This window comes from Megascapheus bottae, chromosome 11, assembly GCF_031878675.1.
Source record: "Megascapheus bottae isolate mThoBot1 chromosome 11, mThoBot2.hap1, whole genome shotgun sequence".
NCBI lineage: Eukaryota > Metazoa > Chordata > Mammalia > Rodentia > Geomyidae > Megascapheus > Megascapheus bottae.
In genome coordinates this window covers 62986999-63008169 of record NC_143519.1, presented here as the reverse complement: position 1 = coordinate 63008169, position 21171 = coordinate 62986999, and the positions used below count along the sequence as shown (strand labels likewise).

General features: G+C 37.8%; 1 protein-coding gene and 1 non-coding gene across 4 annotated transcripts in view; both read right to left on the bottom strand.

The window, feature by feature from the left end:
• Positions 1–21171, bottom strand: part of Xpo4 (exportin 4) — a 109861-nt gene that overhangs the window by 26059 nt on the left and 62631 nt on the right. For all 3 annotated transcript variants that reach the window (XM_090342423.1, XM_090342424.1, XM_090342425.1), the window contains exons 7-9: positions 16984–17096; positions 10654–10811; positions 10239–10413 (exon numbers count right to left, since the gene is read on the bottom strand). In XM_090342423.1, coding sequence (XP_090198549.1) covers positions 10239–10413; positions 10654–10811; positions 16984–17096 — 446 coding nt within the window. The remainder of the gene's footprint in view (positions 1–10238; positions 10414–10653; positions 10812–16983; positions 17097–21171) is intronic.
• On the bottom strand, positions 7572–7678 carry LOC150057270 (U6 spliceosomal RNA). The gene has a single exon (XR_016537208.1). It is a non-coding gene; the product is annotated as a U6 spliceosomal RNA (small nuclear RNA).

Here is a 21171-nt window from a genome sequence, read left to right as displayed (position 1 = left end):
CACTTTAGTAACAATTTTGAAACAATAAAACTTAAATTTATCCAGCTGAGTTGAGTAGAAGAAAGAAAAAACTTATAATCATATAAAACTGTGCATGTTTTTTTTTTTAATCAGTTCAAATTTTCCCCCAAAGACAATTCTGATTTTGATGCTAAGATTTTTAGGTGCGACCTACTGAACTAGTAAGAACCAAACCAAAAAGTTACCAATCTTACACAAACTGATCCACAGACAAGATTAAGAAAGGAATAACCCAGGAAGCTGAAACACCGATGCCAAATAAATCAACAATACACATAGAAAAATCTAAAGCTAGGCACTAACAGCTTGGACAACAGATTTTGTTATTATCTACACCCAGCTTCAGAGTGCTTTTGCTTGCCTTTTTCAATACTGGGGTTGGTTTTATACATGCTAGACAAGTGATCTGCCAATGGGCTTGCATCCCAGCCCTTTAGTTTTTGACACAGGGTCCTTGCTACCTTGACTGGGGTTGACCTCAAATTCATAATGCTTCTAGTCCAAGCAAAAGTAATTACAGGTAGAAGTCAATATAGCTAGCATTAAGATTCCATTTTATATTAACAGCAATGGCTGGTGAGGACAAGGACTAATAAAAACTGACATACTCCACTGTGGGCATGGACACAGATCCAATCACTTCAGTAAATTATTGGACACTATCATGCATTATCTTGTATAAGTGAATACATATATGGTCTTAAGAAAATTCCTCTTATAGGTTTACACTGGACAAAAAATTCTCTCTAGGGCCAAGAGTGTGGCCTAATGATAGAGTGCTCATCTAGTAAGCACAAAGCTCTGGGTTTGTTTCTTAGTACCATATACACAGAAAAAAGAGGAAGTTATGCTGTGGGTCAAGTGGTCAAGCATTAACCTTGAGAAAAGCCTGAGGACAGTGCCCAGGCGCTGGGTTCAAGCTCCAGGACTGGCAAAGAGACTGGCAAAAGAAGAGAAGAGAAAATAAAAGGGGGGGAGGAAGGAAGAAAGGGAGGAGGGAAGAAAAATTTCTCTAGAAAAATGAGTACTATAAACATGTGAAAGAATGTTTATTACAATACTTCTAGTGGCAAAGAGAATAGGAAAGTTTATTTATAAGAAAACAGAAAAGGCTGGGTGCTGTGGCTCAGGCCTGTAATCTTAGCCACTCAGGAAGTTGAGATCTGAGGATCAAGATTCAAAGCCAGCCCGGGCACAAAAGAACTTGAGACACTTATCTCCAATTAAGTTCTAGAAAATGGAAAGTGGGGCTTGGCTCAAGTCCAGGCTGAGTACAAACCTCACGACCCATCAAAAAAAGAAAACAGAAAAATAGTGAGGCTTTCTTTCCAATTAATACCAGTAGCACTGTGGCTCCAAATCTTAGAACACTAGCCTTGGACAAAAGAGCTCAGGGAGAACACCCTGAGGCCCCAAGCTCAAACCCCGCCCCCCCCCCAAATGATGCTTTGGGAGCTGGAACCACTGACCCATGACTAGAATCCTAGCTACTCAAGAGGCTGGGATCTGAGGATGGCAGTCCAAAGCCAGCCAGTGCAAAAAAAATCTTAAGGACAACACCTAGACCTTGAGTTCAAGTCCCATGACAGACCAAAAGCAAAAAAAAAACCCCAACAAACAAAAAACAGGGCTGAGAGTGTAGCTAGTAGCAGAATGCTTGCCTAGTATGCACAATTGTAGCCCTGGGTTCAATTCCCAGGTACCACATATTCAGAAAAAGCCGGAAGTGGCGCTGTGGCTCAAGTGGCAGAGCACTAGCCTTAAGCAAAAAGAGTGCCCAGGTCCTGAATTCAAGCCCCAGGAGTGGCAAAGCAAAACAAATAAAAGAGGGGGAAAAAAAAGCCCTGTGAGAATCTTATCTCCATTTTTCCACAAAAGTAAAACAAAAAAACAAAAAAAAACAGAAGTGAAGTTGCATCTCAAATGGCAGGGAACCAGCATTGCTGGGGGGGAGGGGAGAGGGAACTAACAAATAACAGAAGACCCTGAGTTCAAGCTCCAGTACCAGGAAAATAAAGGTGGGGGAGGGAACAGTACCTACCCCCCCCATACACAAATGAGGGAAAATATTAATATGTTCAAGCACAGTAATCAACTTGTTAATAGCAGGAGAAAGTGGTTTGTTCCTTCAACAAAGTACTCTCATGCACTGGGGATTCCTGTCTGTAATTCTAGCTACTCAAAAGGATGAGATCCAAAGGATCACAGTTCAAGCAAAGCCAGTCCAACCCAAGCAAAAAGGTTCACAAGACTCCTCTCTTAACCTTCTGTAGGTATGTCATTCCACCTAGAGTGAAAGGCCAAAAATAAACTAGGAGGATTACAGTCAGGTGCACAACCACAAAGGAAGCAAGACTAAAAACTAAACAGTGTGCAAAAAGGGTGGAAGTTTTTGGCACAGGAGTAGAGCACCTGCCTAGCAAGTGCAAGGAAGTCTCTGAGTTCAAACCTCATACTTAAAAAAAAAAAAATTAAAAGCCAGAAGTTGAGCACTTATACTTTCTTCCCACAGAAACATCTGTGGCCTGTTTGTATACTTAACAAAGCACATGCTTCACAGACATCATTTGTTAGGTCTTAACAGTTTATCTTGCCAAAATAAACAGTGGTAACATATCTTAACAGGAACTTAAGAGTAGCATCCTCTGACCCATGGAATCTCAATTGGGAAAAAAAAAAAAAAGAAAGAAACAAGACGTTTTCAAAGTCCTATCTTCATTTGTATAGTCCAAATGCTGTCAGTTTAATTTTTCACATACAGAAAATTATAACATGCAAAGTCTTTTTTTAAAAAAGTCTTTAACACCTTTCAATTACTTGAAATACTCTTGACAAATTCCTCAATAAAGCCCTGATATTAAATAAAACAGATCACAAAATAGAATGTAATACTCACTGAATGGCAATCAACATTAAGGGTATATACTGCTAAATTTAAATAGAATAAACAAGCAGAGGGAAAAAAAAACACCCTCTGTGTCCCTTCGGACACAAATACAAGTAACTCACCAGTTAAAGTGTGAGAGCTGGTTGATGACATTTAGCAACTGGATCCTTTAGTCTAATCACAGAGCAGTGAAATCTAACCTAGTGCTTTTTCATACCTTGGCCCAGCTCCACAGCCACTCTGGCTAAAACCCAGCAGCACAGCCAGCAACATAGCCAGCAGCACGTGCACAGAGATGACTAAGAAGACCAAGCTAGACATAATGTGCTCATGCTCTAGGTATTATCAGGCCTGCTGCCAGCAAGGCTTTGGAGAGGGGCTTAGGAGACTACTTGACCCCACTTTATCCATTTGGAAATGCAGGATGGGGGAGGTGATAAAACTATGATATCAATACTTATCAGAATTACCTTGTAAGTATATAGGAGGGGTGAGGCAGACCTTCTCTCTCACACGGATATACACACACAAGGTTTTGTGCTTTGGTAATTGTATTGAAAAAATAAATCCAAGATTAGTGGTTATCAAGAGACTGGCAGTGAGGGTAAATAGTGAAATTATTCTGTATGATCCTCTTATGGCACGTGTCATTATCCATTGTCCCAATAAACAGAACAATCAGTCACATAGAGGAAATAATGGATAGTACAGATTCTAAAACATAATGATGTTTCAAAGCAGGTTCATCAACTATAGGAAATGTTGTATGACTCTGGTGTGGGACACTAATGGGAGTATCCAAAGGGAAGGAATGAGATGTTGAGGAGATGGTTATGGAACTGCCCTAAAATGTTTTTTGTTTTGGCCAGTCTGGGGCTTGAGCTCTGGGCCTGAGAACTGTCCTTGGGCTTTCTCAAGGATAGTGCTCTACCATTTGAGGCATAGCACTACTTTCAGCATTTTTCTTTTTTTTTTTTGGCCAGTCCTGGGCTTGAGCTCAGGGCCTGAGCACTGTCCTTGGACTTTCTCAAGGCTAGAGCTCTACCACTTGAGCCTCAGCACGACTTCCAGCTTTTTTGTATGCATGTGGTACCGAGGAATTGAACCTGGGTCTTCGTGCATGCAAGGCAAGCACGCTACCACTAGGCCAAACTCCTGGCCCCACTTTCAGCATTTTTCTATGTATGTGGTGTTGAGGAATCGAACCCAGGTCTTCGTGCATGCTACACAAGCACTCTACCACTAGACTAAACTGCTGGCCCCTAAAATACTTTTTATACCTATGGTTATCTACATAAATCTGTTATCAGAAACTATAAATGTATGCACATAAATTTCATTACAGAGTAGTTAGGATTTTTTTTGGGGGGGGGTGATTATACTGATAACTTCAACTCAACCTCTAACAGAATAATACTATGGTCACTAATAGGTACTTAACTATAATCCAACCCACTATATAATACATTTCTTGCATAAAGAATAAATAAACAGCTACCAATGCAATACCAAATCTTTGCCCTGAAATTAGAAAGCTCATTTTTTGTTGATTTCACAGTTTTTTTTTTCTCTCTTCCTTTTTGGTAAGGACCAAGAGCTGTAAACATGCTAAAGCTCCTGAGCTACATCCCCAGGGCAAAATCATTTTCATACAAAAAATTATTTCACATGTAAATGTAACATGAGCTAGTCAACAAAACTAAGATTCCAAAGCAGTTTTGCAAAAGAAAAAAAAAAGATTCGAATAAAAAGTGTATTGACATGGGTTTGAGAAACTTCATGAGAAATTTTATTTTTTAAGGAATTTTATTTTTTTAAAGAGTTCCTTAACCTTACAGTGCTCTAAACTCTATATTTCTAGCATGAGGCTGATCCTAAGCTATAATGATTGGTCTTAAGAACTTGCCCCGGGAACACTAGTCAGCAAGTTTACTAGCAATGTTCCCTTATAGACAAGAAGAAAAAGTGAGGAACTAGTTACAAACAAAACAAAACTTGCTTGCAATTAGAAAAAAGGAAAACAATAAAACTAAAACAAAACAGGTACATTTAACAGGAAAAAGTCATTATTAGAGCCAACCTCCCTTCATTTTGCCTTCCCTTCTCTTCATTTTTTTTTTCCAGGCAAGTTATCATTATATAGTTCAGATTGAACTTGATTAATAATCTAGTCACACCTGGAGGGCTAGAATTATTGGTGTGAACCACTAGCTTGGCTTAATGTACTGTTTCTTAGTCTAAGTGGATCATGCAGAGTTATTCAGATTTCTGAATTTACCAAGTTAAAATTTTACATGTTACCAGCACATCCTAAAGCCCAAAAACATCACAAACACTATGTACGTTAACAAGGATATATGGAAAACTAAAAAACAAAGAGCCACATTTGTAAATATTCTCATTCATCTGTACTCAGTTAAGAAAAATATGACAATGGAAAACTGATTTTTAAAAAGGAGGGAGGGAGACTGGGAGTGTGGCCTTTGTGCTTGCCTAGCATGCACAAAGACTTGGGTTCAATTCCTCAGTAACACATACACAGAAAAGGTGAGGTGGTGCTGTGGCTCAAGTGGTAGTGTGCTACCCCTGTCCAAGGACAGGGCCCAGACCCTGAGTTCAAGCCCTAGGACAGGCAAAAATGGAAAAAAAGCAAGCAAGCAAGCAAGCAAAAAATAAAGAAAGAAAAGAAAAAACTAATAGTAAAAAAAAAAGTAACTTCATGAAAAAATTGAGGACAGGAGCTGGTGGCTCATACCTATAATTCTATAATTTTAGGGCCAAGAGTGAGGCCTAGTAGTAGAGTGTTTACCTAACATGCACAAAGCCCTGGGTTTGATTCTGTGGCACCACACACAGAGAAAAAGCCAGAAGTGGTGCTGTGGCTCAAGGGGTAGAGTACTATTAGCCTTGAGAAAGCCCAATGACATTGCCCAGGCCAGGAGTTCAAGCCTCAGACCTGGCAAAAAAAAAAAAAAAAGATGAAGCATTTTAATTCTATAATTGGGAGGCTAAAATATGAGGATCATGGTTCAAGGACAGCTTAGTCCATGGAACTACTTATCTCCAATTAACCAGCAAAAGGCCTGAAGGAGAGCTATGACTAAAGTGGTAGGCTTGAGCAAAGAAAAAAAAAAATCCAAACGAGAGCATGAAGCCCTGAATTTAAGTCCTAAGTACCAACACAGTTTAAAAAAAAAAAAGGAAGAATTCAGAATTTTCTGAATGCAGATGCAAACCTTATCTATCTATGTATAGATTTAGTTTAACTTGTGCAGAGTACCTGCTGATATTAATCCTGAATTCTGAAATCCCTCAAAAAAGTGGTTTAGCTGACAAGTAAGCAATTATACAAGAATCCTATAGATAAGATAGGATTTAAGAAAAAAAAAAAAAACTCCCCCAATAAAAAATAAGAATCCAAGAATCCAAGTTGCAGTTCCCAATTTCCTAATTCTTTAAGCACCACGGTTGGCATATAGTAGACAGGCAATATATATTTACAGAACTGAACATCCAGCAACATTCCTAGTGGGCTGACATGACAGGGACTCTTCTACTTTACACGAGGTCCAAGAACCATCCTCCTTCACACTCTAGTGTTCATTTTTAAACTTAGGACCTGTTGGATTTCATTATGTATCACATATTAGCAATCCAAATAATACAAGAGACTTTATGCAGAAGATCAGTTAGTGTACATGCTTTGCTGTAAAGATACTGTATCAGGGCTGGGAGTTTAGCCTAGTGGTAGAGTACTTTCCTAGCATGCACGAAGACCTGGGTTCTATTCCTCAGTAGCACATACAGAGAAAAAAAGCCAGAAGTGGTGCTGAGGCTCAAGTGGTAGATCTCTAGCCTTGAGAAAGTCCAAGGACAATGCACAGGCCCTAAGTTCAAGCCCAGGACTGGCCAAAAAACAAACAAGCAATTTTGCATCAAGCCCAACTACAGTGGCTCAGGCCTGTAATCCTACCTACTCAGAAGGCTGAGATCTGAGGGTTAGTGATCAAACCCAGCCAATGTGGGAAAACTGTGAGATCCTGATCTTCAATTAACTACCAAAAGCCAGAAGTGGAGCTATGCAAAAAGCCTTTAACTAAAGAGCTCAGGGACAATGCCCAGGTTCAGAGTTCAAGTCCCATGACTGACACCTCCACCCCCCCTTGCAAAAAAAAAGTTCAGGGTCAATACCTCAGCCCTAAGTTCAAGATCCAGGAACAGCACAAAAGATATTCTATCAACTACAAACACTAGGCTTAAATCTTAAATACTGCAATCAGAACTTACTAATATCCAAGTCTGTTTATAATCCACTCAAATTAAATAAAATTTGGCCTAGTGGTAGAGTGCTTGCTCAGCATGCAAGAAGACCCCAGTTCGATTCCTCAGTAGCACATACACAGAAAAAAGCTAGAAGTGGTGCTGAGGCCCAAGTAGTATAGCTCTAGCCTTGAGAAAGTCCAAGGACAGTGGCTCAGGCCCTGAGCTCAAGCCCAGGACTGGCAATAAATGAATGAATGAATGAATGAATGAATGCATCTTGATCAGTTTCACCGCCACCACTGTTCTCCCTCCTCTTCATTAAATAATTCGTTTCATTGTTTCAATTATTTATTGTTATTTTAAGTGAGATGTACAGAGGGGTTACAATTATCTAAGTAAAAAAATATAGGAACATTTCATTAATTTGCATGTCATCCTTGCACAAGGACTGTGCTAATCTTCCCTGTATTGTTCTACTTTTAGTACATGTGGGGCCAAAGCAAGCACTCATTAAAATAACTCTTCAAGTACTCAAGTTACAATGGCAGCCAGTTTTCTTCCAAAGATTATCATAGAGCTAAAACTATTACTACTATGAAAAGGAATAATTTTAGTGTACAAGACTTAAAAATATTTGTGTCATCTCATTTCATTTTTTTCTCAATTATTTAGGCCAGAGAAATTCATGGGTGCACAACAGGCAAGAGGAGGCTAACCAGCCATCTTGCTCTATGTGTTCATCAATGTGTTCTTTCCTAGCTATCAAGAATTACTACAGAGGGTTGGGAGCATGGCCTAGTGGCAGAGTGCTTTGCCTAGCATGCATGAAACCCAGGGTTTAATTCCTCAGTACCACATACACAGAAAAAGCAGAAGCAGTGCTGTTGCTCAAGTGGTAGAGCAAGCAGCTCAGTGATAATGCCTGAGCCCTGAGTTTAAGCCCCAGGTGTCTGTCTGTCTGTCTGTCTCTGTGTGTGTGTGTGTGTGTGTGTGTGTGTGTGTGTGTGTGTGTGTGTGTGTGTGTGTGTGTGTGTGTGTGTGTGTGTGTGAGACCTCCACCCCCCCCACTCACAGGTGTGGCGAAACAAACCCAGTAACTGGTCTAAGATGTATGTACACGACACACAGACACTTTCATAGAGTTCACTCATGGCATAAAAGACAACAAAAAATTAGCAGTGTGACTTTATCAGTGAGGAAACACATGGGAGATGAAGCTGCATGCTTGGGCACCTGGACCTTATGCTTACTCAGCTAAGCAACTGCTCTGCCCCCACCCCACCACTGCTTCAATTTCATAGATTTTTACACTTCATACTGACACCTAAGATGATTTTAGTATATTCAGTTCTCAAATTTATCTCAGGACAAAAACTATGTGTCATAGACCATGACTACAATCACTAGGTACCCGTTCATAACTTTCTGGTACTAGCTGCATAATCCCTAGTACGCACAAGACTTTAACACTGAGATTGAAATATTTATGGGGATTTCTCTAATCTTCTTGTAAATCACTTACACAGGGCCTGCTAAGACTTTAGCTGTAAGATGTCTGCCAAGTATGACTTCCACAATGCAATGCTTTACAAAAAGTTTTCTTTTTTCTCTATCCATTACAACAGATGACCAATTGTTTGAAAAAGATATTAAATATAAACTGCTCAACTGAAAGAAATCAGGGGATTAAAATAAACATTTGTCTTAAGTGAGACCTATAGGTCCATCCTAACTTGAACATGCCTTCTTTCTAGTGAAATATGACAAGACACATGTACTGCTCTAACAGTGGAGCTACCTAGCTACATTCCAATATTTCTAGTGAAATCTGGACAGAAAAACTGTCAAGCGGTCATCCATCCTCTTCGTCAAAAGTAATACATTCTAAACATAAAATTAACAACAAGAACATCACATACCTCCAAGCAAGTCTTTAAAATATATTACGAACACTCTTAATCCACTAAAAGGTTTCTAAATATGTGACATGTTTACATCTTTAACCCACCAGGTTTAAAAAAGAAATTAAAGAAACCAAGGGGGAAAAGGAAAAGGCATATGAAGCCATAGTACATAAAAACTAGGAAAAGAGTTTGAGTAAAGTTTGAATTCTTGACTTTTCATTGACTTTCCTATTTAGAACATCTATTATCCTCCTGAGAAGTGTAGATATTGCATATGATGTTTTTAAACTTATTTCCTTTAAGATTTACATTTTCCCGTTATAGTAAACCCTGACTGACATGGTTGTTTTTCTCTCATCAAATCATGAACTACAGCAGCAAAATCTTTCCTGAGTTCTTTAAGTTCTATATAGATCTGAAGGGACAGGAAAAATTGATATTGTCAGCTCCCTACCAAAACAATTTAAGATTGTACATGGAAATAGATTAGCTACAGAACAGATTTTATTCCTTAAGGTTTTAAAAGGAATACTATTTCAATTCACAAAAAAATAAAAATTTAGTTTCAACAATTTAATAATTACTTGTTAGGAAAAAAATCTATTAATTTCAATGATTAATGTTACAGTAATAACTACAAAAGCAGCTGGGCTGTCAAGAGACTTTAGTTCTCTAAATATCAGTAAAGAATCTGTAAAACACATCTGAAAATTTGTACCAAAAATGGTTTTTTGGTATACTCTTGATTTTAATCTTCTACTCAAATATACTATTAAACCATTTATACTACCAAAAAAGTTAAAAGCACTGTCTCATTAAACTAAGCATGACTACAAAGATTTGAATGAAATTATGTCTGCCTAAGTTCGAAAGTAAAAAATCTTAAAATATACATAATTATAGTCATGCCATATCATGAAGTTATCAACACTCAACATTGTTAAAATGAGCTTAGAACCTCTTATTTAAATTAAAATCTTAGGACCTAACCAGATTTGAATCCAAAATTTTCAAAGGTCATGTTTCCAAACATATTTTGCTATTAATTTACACACAGGAAATATAACTTTAACATCAGCTACCATAGCATGGCATGAGAAAATGTTCCAACGACAGTATGCATTTCCTTAAGAAACACAGATTTATTTCAGAGTATCACTCACCACTTCTTCCAGTGCAGCACTTCGCCCAAAAGAACAAGTGAGGTGTGTGAGGCAGTTAACAAAGGAAGAGAAAAGTTCACTGGGAATGGCAGTTAAAACATTTCGAGGGAACACAGTTATCAGATTGCTGATAATGCTAGAGATTCCCACCGCTTCAGAATCTTCTATTTCAATCCTACAAATAAAGTAATGAGGACTTTTTAAGTCTGTAAGTTTTCTGAATACAAGTAACAACAATAGACATTTAAAGGGACATCTCTGTATGCTCACTTCAACTTAGCTATAGAGCTCAACTTTAAAATATGGAACAGAGGGAGGAACCACTAGTTTCCTGTCCTCTCCAATGTCTAAGCAACAAAAAAAAAAAAAAAAATGGGAAGTTTCTTTTTCAGTTACAAAGGGCAAGTATACCTACCCATTGATAGTATTCAGTAATCCCTCAATAAAGTGTGCTAGATAATCGACTTGGGATCCTTCATCGGGGAAGATGGGTCCATGAAGAGAAGCTAACTGAGCAAGGCACTGCAGAGAATCTTGTGCCATATCTGAATCTTCTCTGATTTTTCGGTGTACCTGTTATAAATAAAAATAAATTCTTTTTTTTATTGTAATTAGTAAAAGGGTTACATGATATTTGCCAGATAGAAGGTGCATTAATTCACATACATTGATACCCTTTCACATGTCTTGGTACACATTTCCCTCCCCCATAAATTCTTCTTTTATAAGGGTCATGTGTCTACAATGCCAAACAAGGTAAGAGAAAATTTCACTGCAGCTGGACACTTCTAGAAAATTAATTCCTGAATTAAACCACATTTGAAAATCACTCCTCAGTAAAACTGACACGCTAGGCCATGATTTTAACCAAATCCACTGTTTGTTAACTGAGGGCTTCCTGTATTTTGAAAATTGAACTGTCTCCAGCATGTTATAACAAATAGAGGAGCAGATGCCAGCCAGTCAGACATACTGCTTCTTCTAAAAACAGCAACGACGACAGTCATCTGTATTATGCTAACTATGCCTTGCTACAGCTTCTTGCTAAAGTTAGCAGATAAGCTCAATCTAGAGACATAGATGCTGTCTTAGGGAAGTAAACAGTTGCCCACTTAGAAAACCAATATGTCATTCAGTTCCCAGACATTCATTCATTGATTCAATCAACATATAAACATATATACATTAATCCTAATTGCCCACAAGCTACTTAAATCTTACTTTAAACTACATCATTGTGGGGCCAGGAGTGTGGCCTAAGAGTAGAGTGAGTGCTATCCCAGCATACACGAAGGCCTGGGTTCGATTCCTCCGTACCACATACATAGAAAAAGCCAGAAATGGTGCTGTGGCTCAATGGCAGAGCATTAGCCTTGAGCAAAAAGTATCTAAAGACAGTGCCCAGGCCCAGGACTGGCCAAAAAAAAAAAAAAAGTGGATAACTACATCATTGCTACAAATAATACCATTTTTAAAAAATAAACATTTTAAGGCCAGGAGTATGGCCTAGTGGTAAAGGGCTTGTCTAGCATGCACCAAGCCCTGGGATTGATTCCTCAGTACCACATACACGGAAAAGGCCAGAAGTGGTACTGTGGCTCAAGTGGTACAGTGATAGCCTTGAGCAAAGTGTTCAAGGACAGTACCCAGGCCCCGGGTTCAAGCCCAGGGACTGGCAATAAACAAACAAATAAACAAACAAACATTTTAGGAGCCAGGAGTATCGCCTAGTAGTAGAGTGCTTACCTAGTATATACAAAGCCCTGGGTACCACATACACAGAAGAAGCCAAAATGGTGCTGTGGCTCAAATAGTAGAATACTTGCTTTGAGAAAGCCCAAGGACAGTGCCCAGGCCCTGAGTTCAAGCCCCAGGACTGGTACAGGAGGAAAAAAGTTTTAAATTATATGCAAATTCATTTAAAATAATGAAAATAATTTAGCATTCAATATTCTGTATAAAGAGGATACTTCCAAATTTTTGGCCCTATATTATAGTATTATGTGATATTAAGGCTTTTATTTCGGCGATCTTGCATAACTGAAATAGCCAAAAAAAGAAAAAAACTCAAGGAAGAAATTACATGGTAATTATCAATCACAATACACTCAATATTTACTGTGATCACTCTCTACTTTCCATAAACACTTACTTTCTCCAGTACTCTTCTAGACAGAGCAAAATACTGAACACTTATTTGCTATTTGTTTCAGGTGAAATGTTTATTTCCCCTCTGCAAATCATTCATAAATTACTTGAGGTCAAAATACTTCTTTAAAATATTCACTAGGGGGGGGGCCGGGAGTTTGGCCTAGTGGTTAAAGTGCTTGCCTAGCATGCATGAAGACCCGGGTTCGATTCCTCAGTACCACATACATAGAAAAAAGTCGGAAGTGGTGCTGAGGCTCAAGTGGTAGAGCTCTAGCCTTGAGAAAGTTCAAGGACAGTGCTCAGGCCCTGAGCTCAAGCCCAGGACTGGGAAAAAAATAAATAAATAAATAAAATAAAATAAAATATTCACTGGGGGGGCCGGGAGTTTGGCCTAGTGGTAAAGTGCTTGCCTAGCATGCACGAAGACCTGGGTTTGATTTCTTGGTACCACATAGACATAGAAAAAGTCAGAAATGGTGCTGTGGCTCACGTGGTAGAGCTCTAGCCTTGAGAAAGTCCAAGGACAGTGATATGACCCTGAGTGCAAGCCCCAGGACTGGCAAAAAATAAAATATTAGGCCGGGAGTCTGGCCTAGTGGTTAAAGTGCTGGCCTAGCATGCACGAAGACCCGGGTTCGATTCCTCAGTACCACATACATAGAAAAAAAGCCGGAAGTGGTGCTGAGACTCAAGTGGTAGAGCTCTAGCCTTGAGAAAGTCCAAGGACAGTGCTCAGGCCCTGAGCTCAAGCCCAGGACTGGCAAAAAAAATAAATAAATAAAATATTATGGGCCACAGTGAACACTGTAGCTTCTGGTTCATAGGTCCATTAAACTCTCATCTCTCAATTCCAAGATATCCACTCTACAAATTGATTGATCTACTACCCGGATTAAAACGTCTTTCATTCTTTGGTCCAGAATAAGGATTACTCAATAAACCATGGTCCCTAAATCAACAACAGCTTCCTGCCTGTTGCTTTAAGGTAAGAATGGCTTTGGAAATGTGTGTGTGTGGGGGGGGAATCTGAAGAATTTATTTTGTGATTTGTGAAAATTATAAAGCTTACCATTTTAATGCTCACCAGTGACATTTTACCAGAATATCAAGTTCACTGGGCTTGGGGGTGAGGAGAAAATTGCTTTGTTTTAAATAAATCTTGGATGTCATCTGAACTCTAGAGACAGAGTTGAGTATGACCACACAATAAACATAGCCTAAGATACTACTGGATTTGATACAGAATTTGCCAATCCTGGTTTGGAAAACAAGTACTTTTCAAAGTACATTCCAATGTATTTTAAGTTTTAAATAGTAAATTCAAAGCATAATATACAAATTAATAATTGTACATTGTCTTGTTTCTGAACACTTGAACACAACACACAATATATTTATACATTCTTTATCTCCGAACTATGAATTCAATTTATGTTGTCCTCGTGGGAACGTAATCAACATTTAGATATGATACCCAGAGATACAGTTTACCAACAGATACAAGGCAGTCTGGGATAAGAGAAAGTCATTACACAATCTTCTCTATATAGAAGCCATATAGTTACTTATTCCTAGTCTAGCAGTGAGGAATCAAAAGAATACATCAATGAACTGGCTACCATTGACAATGTATAAAATAAACTGTACTCAGAACCTGCCTATATTGTGCAAGCTTACTCTATAGTCACTAAAATACACATGAGACTCATGATAAACAATTATTTGGGGACATTGGTGCCCTTCTTCCAATATCAGCATTAAAAAGGAATTCCCTCATATATAAACATGTATTTCTTTGCTGATTTTTTTTTTTGTTGTACATGAGGCTTGAACTCTGGGTCTGGGCCCTGCTGTCTCTTGAGCTCTTCAGCTCAAGGCTAATACTCTACCACTTTGAACCACAGTGCCACTTCCAGTTTTCTGGTGGTTAACTGGAGATAAGAGTCTTCAGACTTTCTAACCGAACTGGCTATGATTCTTGGATCATAGTTTCTGAGTAGCCTCCCGAATAGCCAGGAGTACAGGTATGAGCCACCGGAGCTTGGCATAAACATGAATTTCAATATAAAATTTACTATACAACTGAAGACTGGACTCTCTATCTAAATATGGGAAACAAACAGTGGGATGAGAGATTGTATCTTTAAGAGTACCTGGGGTGTTAAGTGGCAAGGTTACTCATCAAAATAAAGTATAAAGGAACAAGTCAGTAATATGATAAATTCTACTAGAATACATTAAATGTGGGACATGCATGGGTCAGTAAGCACTTGGATTATGAGGCTCTGAAACTCTGGAGCAGCTTGTGCTGAATATAGATTATACCTAAAGTGATACATGTAGGCAGGAGTGTTAACACTTAAGCAAAAAGCAAAGACAGATCATACATTAGAGCAGGAAGAATCTATCATTAAAAGTAGGAAAAATGTTTTGGTTTTGGTTTTTTGTTAAGGACCTTAGGAAGGAAAGAAAAATCAATGCACTTGTAAATCTATCAGGGGAAAGTAGAATCAAACTTGTTTCAAATTTCAAGTATTATCAACAAATTGACTATCTTCATCCCATGCAATAGCATCTTGTATCTATTCAAACCCAAGGTAACTGTGGTGTTCAGTGGAAAATTTATCTCCAATGGAAGAAGGTATTCAATTATATAATCATTCACAACAAACACTAAACTTAACAAAAGTGAACAGAGATAAGCCATGCTGGTTTGTGTAATGAGTAGCAAAAAGTGCTTAAATGAAAATGCCAGCTACATACACAAAACTGCTATGATAACAAGAAGGGTTAACTTTCAAATTCCAGTTATTTGCATGTGATAGTTTACAGCTGACAGGAGCAGCTGTCTGGTTTGTCTAGACAGCTGTTCAGATTTGGTGGAGTTGTTTCCAATCCTGCCAGCAAGTTTTTCACCTTTTCAGAAACTGCTGGAATGGGATCTACTTTCAGTAGAGCAAATAATTCAAAGAATTGAACTTGGATTCATATCAAAACAATTCCTGTCAGATGAAGCAGGCAACAGGGTTTTTAAATTTTAGTTACAACTATCTCTTTGATCTTGATAGTGGTTTTAGTCATCATTTCCCTGGTTTAAAATAGAAATGTAATTAATTAATGCTCAGGTCACATATTTCTGTATCGCTTAATTATATACTTGTGAATATATACAGGACTTTGTTCTAGAAATTTTCCAGCATATACTATAGACATACAGTGTTTTACATTATTCAATCACAAAAGAAAGCAATTGGGACATACAAAGAATATTTTGAAGACATAAAAAAATAAGAAATTGTAATTGCTGGTTGGAGTCAAGCAAATGACCTTTATCTGATTTTTTTTTGGGGGGGGACATCAATGATCTTTATATTACCCAAGTTATTGCATCTTACTAACTTCTGTACTCATCCTGTAACTGCAAATTAGCATTTAACACACAATTGCATATTTTTTAAGTGAACAGTAAATGTGGAATAATAAACTATAATGAGGCCTATGTGAAATTATATTTTAAATATTTGAAATAAATTGCTATCAAATAAGTCAGGTTTTATAAAAAAAAGTACACTATAATAGTAAGTAGTTCTCAAAGGGTAATCCAGGGAACCTCTACAGACTCCTAAGACAACACTGAAAGGGCAAACTATTTTCATAAGAATACAGAGGTACTGGGAGTCGGGGGAAGAAAACAGGGGACAAAAACATGAGAAGGGGTTTCAAGGTTTGAGAAGTAATGTACCCATTTTACCTGATGAATGTAACTGTATCCTCTCTATACATTATCTCAACAATAAAATACCATTAAAAAAAATGCAGATGGGGCCTAGCGGTAGAGTGCTTGCCTAGAATGCAAGACCCAGGTTCAATTCCTCGGTACCACATACATAGAAAAAAGCTGGAAGAGGTGCTGTGGCTCAAGTGGTAGAGCTCTAGCCTTGAGAAAATCCAAGGGCAGTGCTCAGGCTGTGAGTGCAAGCCCCAGGACTGACAAAAAAAAAAAAAAAAAACAGAGGCACTAACTGCCTTTCTTTTCTCACTGTCACACATGTACACAGGGCAGCTTTCCTAAAGCCACATAATATGGGATAACTGAATGTAAAGGAGGCAGAACAATCTTAACTTCTATTTCTCCTAACTTTAGAAAGACTTGTAAAGACTGCAAAACCAAACAAAAACTAAAGCTGTGTCATTACTCTCAATACATTTCTTTTGGTTTTCAAAAATAGTTACATGTTCATTAAAATGTTATTTGTGTTACTATTGTAAAGGTTTCTTATTGCTATTTACTTTTTAAAGTTCTTAATTTGGATTTCTGTAGGATTATAATGGCTATATAGCTCTTTACAATTTTCAATTATTAATGCAAAGGGGTCCTGAGGATTTTTTTTTTTAAAGTCTGAATTCTGCTCTAGGATTCTAAACCTTCCATCATTATACAGTAGTTTTGTAAATTTGCAAGAGACTTGCTATTTACTTTCTGTTTAAGCAGATAAATAAAAGAAGGCTAAGGCGACAGTAAACATTTAACAAAAATACAGAGACATTTCTTCTTTCCATGGCCTTGCTACTGGAGATGAAGACCATGACTTACTGTGAAAAAAAGTTCCATAACTCTGCTGTCCAGAAGAGTCTCCCGCCAGGACTCTGTTGGCTTCAACAGCACATTTTGTGAGGATTCAAACATAGCTATATAATGTCTGCCCAGTGATCTGGTGTCAAGGTCAACAACAATAACATTCTTACTTTGTCAAAAGTACAAATCTATCCCTAAATATAACAGGAGCCATTCAGAAAGAATTTTATGGAAACAGTTTAAGCCTCTTTCACATATGCTACATAATTCATGCATGAAGTGAAGGAATAAAGGGCATTAAGCGCTGGAAAAAAAGAATGTCATAGGAATGTAGGATAGCAGTTTCATAGTAATAATATGTTATATGATAAAAACATAGAACTGATTACATAGAGCTGAAAAGTGACAACAGAAGAAAAATCCTGATTTGGAAACAGTTCCAAAAAGAACTAATTTCTGCAAGTCTACCCATAAATTTCCTTAATAAAAGAGCTAAAACCAAAGGTATCAAATGCATAAGCCTACAGGGAAAAATAGCCGTTTTCAAAGGAAATATATTCAATGAGAATGAATAAAAAAGGAACAAAGTTAATTACACATAACACTAAAAAAACACCCTCAGATCATAGTATCCAAATTTCAAGTTCAAACGAAGTACTAATCATTTGACATAAACCTTTAAACATTCCAATTTAAAATTCTAATAATAGCTGGCACCACAGTGTTCAGGTGTTTAAGTCAAGCATGCTTCAAATGGTGTCCTTCTGTAAATAAAATAACCACCACATATCTGTACATTTATGAAGACAATTCCCTCAATGACAACCATTGTACCTGGGCTTTTAAGAACAGCATGGCCTGGGAACAGTCAGTAAGAGCCACATTAGTATCATCAAAGTTATAAGATGACTACAAAAAAAAAAAGATACTATTCTTAAAGCTAAATAACTGGTTTTAGGCAGAAATTATTATTCATAGGCAAAATTAAAGTTTGTAATAACATCATAAGCAAAGATCTGATTGCTTTAACATGTATGTTAAATAAACATTTATAACCTTAATATACACTAATTGTATAACATGCTATATTTAATATATAATATATATAGTATATGTTACACATCTATGTCTATTAAAGAGCACTCTGAAAAGTAAGGTGGGACACAGAAAGAGGTCACAGGTTGTTTCTGAAGTCACTCCCAATAGGTTCTAAAACTTCATTAATAAAATCAACAAAAGTGAAACCCAAATGTGATTCATTTAAACAATATTTCCCTCTTCCTTTATCTGCCCCCTTGTGGAGAGGTGTGGAAGTGTAAGGTAAGCCTACAGACCGGGAAGGGGAAAAAAAGCACTAATGAATACTAATAGTCAAGTGACTTTAAAAGCTGTTTCACTCATTATAAAAAAATAACTAAAGAGTTGGAAGTGTGGCTCAATTGGCAGAATGCCAGGCACTGTACAAAGCATCAGGTATTGGGTTTGGGTTTCAGTCTTGCAACAAAAAGAAAGGAAAAGAAAAAACTGGCTAACTACCAGATCGTTCTCCATGAAGAATAAGGGCTTTTTACAGAAGTACTTGTACATAAAATTTATCTGATAGGAAGGGTTTGTACTGAAATTGTCTAGGGCTGGAGTAAAACAGATTAATTCAACAACTACTAAATTCAACAACTACTAAAGCTTCTATTCTCTACTTTTGAACATCCTGGAAACTTTCTATAATAATAAAGCAGGAAAAGGAGTTTTAGTGTATGAAATAAATCATCTGGAGGGAGGCAACAAATCCTACTCACTGTAAAAATACAAAGCCATTTCTTTTACATTTTTTTATATTTAACTTCATTTTCCATGAATACTGTGTTCAACAAAAACTGATCAACATAAACTAAGCTGTATTTCCTAGGAATCTTTACATTCAAATTCAAATATTATTCAACTAAGCCGAGCACGTTGACACACACCTGTAATAATACTACATGGGAGGCTGGGGAAGGAAAATCTCAAATTCAAGGCCAGCCTGGGATACAAAGTGAGACCTTGTCCAAACACAACAAACAAAATGCACTAAATTACTTTCTGAATTTCCAAATCTAACAAACAAAATCTAACAAATCATATACAAGCTCCATTCAATCATGAGAAATAGGATATTTGATATGCTTTTTAAAAATGTGACGCAGGCTGGAAGTTTTGACCTAGTGGTAGAGTGCTTGTCTAGCATGCACGAAGACTCAGGTTCCATTCCTCGGTACTACATACATTAAGAAAAAAAAAAAGCTGGAAGTGGTGCTGTGGCTCAAGCGGTAGAGTTCTATCTTTGAGAAAGCCCAAGGACTATGCTCAGGCCCTTAGTACAAGCCCTAGGACTGCCCCCCCCCCAAAAAAAAAAGTCATGAATTTTAAATTAGGTAGGATAAGAAACAGAAAAAATGGGTTCACATACACTAAAATCATATGCTGGTCTCAAAGCATGGATTTTCTTTTTAATGGTACTGGGTTTTGATCTCGGGGCTTTTACGTTTGCTAGGCAAGGGCTCTACCATCTGAAGCATAACCTCAGCCCTCTATAAGGGTTTGTTTTTTTTGTCAAGGGATGGCCTCAGACCTACAAGTTCCCAATAATTGGAACCACAGGCATGCACTACCACACTCAGCTTTATTCACTGAGATGAGGTCTCACTAACTTTTTGAACTAGAAGGCCTCAAGTGCAATCATTCTGACCTTTACTTCTCTAGGAACTGAGATTGCAGCAGGTGTATGTCACTGTAACAGCAAAGCAGTCTTTGTTGGCTTAGTAACTAGCAGATGAATACTATCTGTCTTAGGGAAAGGAAAATATTTCAGCTGCTCTAACTACACAAGGAAATTCAAGAATTCTCTAGTATTCTAGATAGGTCAAGAACAATGGTGAAAGAAGCAAAGAGAGCAGTATTTATGAATTTCGTTATTTCTTTAAAATACAGAAAAGTCTGAGTGCTGGTAGCTCATGCCTGTAATCCTAGCTACCCAGGAGGCTAAGATCTGAGGTTGAAGCTTGAAGCAAACCCGGGCAAGAAGTCTATGAGATTCTAATCTCCACTAAACTACCAAAAAAATAAAAGCCAGAAGTGGAACTTGGCTCAAGTGACAGAGTTGCTAGCCTTGAGTACAATAGCGCCCATGCCCCTAGAGTTCAAGCTCCAGGGCCAGTTTAAAACAAACACCCCCTCCTTCCCCCAAAACTCATACCAACTAAATGAAGAGTCTCCATCCTAACTCAACCTCTGAGATAATTCCACAAAAGGTCCAATATTTAGTAAGTGGAAGGTAATTACCTCAAAGGTTTTTGTTTAAAAAAAAAACAAACAAACAAGGGGCCAGGAGTTTGGCCTAGTGGTAGAGTGCTTGTTTAGCATGCACCGCGCTCTGGGTTTGATTCCCGGGCATCACATACACTGAAAAAAGCCAGAAATGGTGCTGTGGCTCAAGTGGTAAAGCTCTGGCCTTGAGGAAAGCCCAGGATGGTGCTCAGGCCCTGAGGCCAAGCCCCAGAACTGGCAAAAAAAAAAAAAAAAAAAACACAGCACCAAAACAAACAAACAAACAACTAGCTGGGCACTGGTGGCTTACACCTACAATCCTAACTACTCTGGAGGCTGAGATTTGAGGATCACAATTCAAAGCCAACCAGAGAAGGAAAGTCAATGAGACTCTTATCTCTAATAACAGAAAAAGCTGAGTAGAAAAAAGCTCAAGTGATAGTATGTTAGCCTTGAGCAAAAGGAGCTCAGGGACAGGGAAGCTCCAGGACCAGCAAACTAAGTAATTAATTAATACAAAACACCTAAACTTAATTAAGACTCTTGTATAAATTTTCCTTTTTTTCTAATTATAAGAGTCTAGGCTGGGAGTTTGGCCTAGTGGTTAAAGTGCTTGCCTAGCATGCATGAAGACCCGGGTTCGATTCCTCGGTACCACATACATAGAAAAAAGCTGGAAGTGGTGCTGAGGCTCAAGTGGTAGAGCTCTAGCCTTGAGAAAGTCCAAGAACAGTGCTCAGGCCCTGAGCTCAAGCCCAGGACTGGCAAAAAAAAAAAAAAAAAAAAAAAGAGTCTATGCTCTGTGAATACTCCTGGATACTAGTTAAGGAAAAATAAGTTTAGGATGGCTTTTTCCAGATATAAAATGGAATTAGTGGCAACTGATGGTCAAGTTCAAGTTGA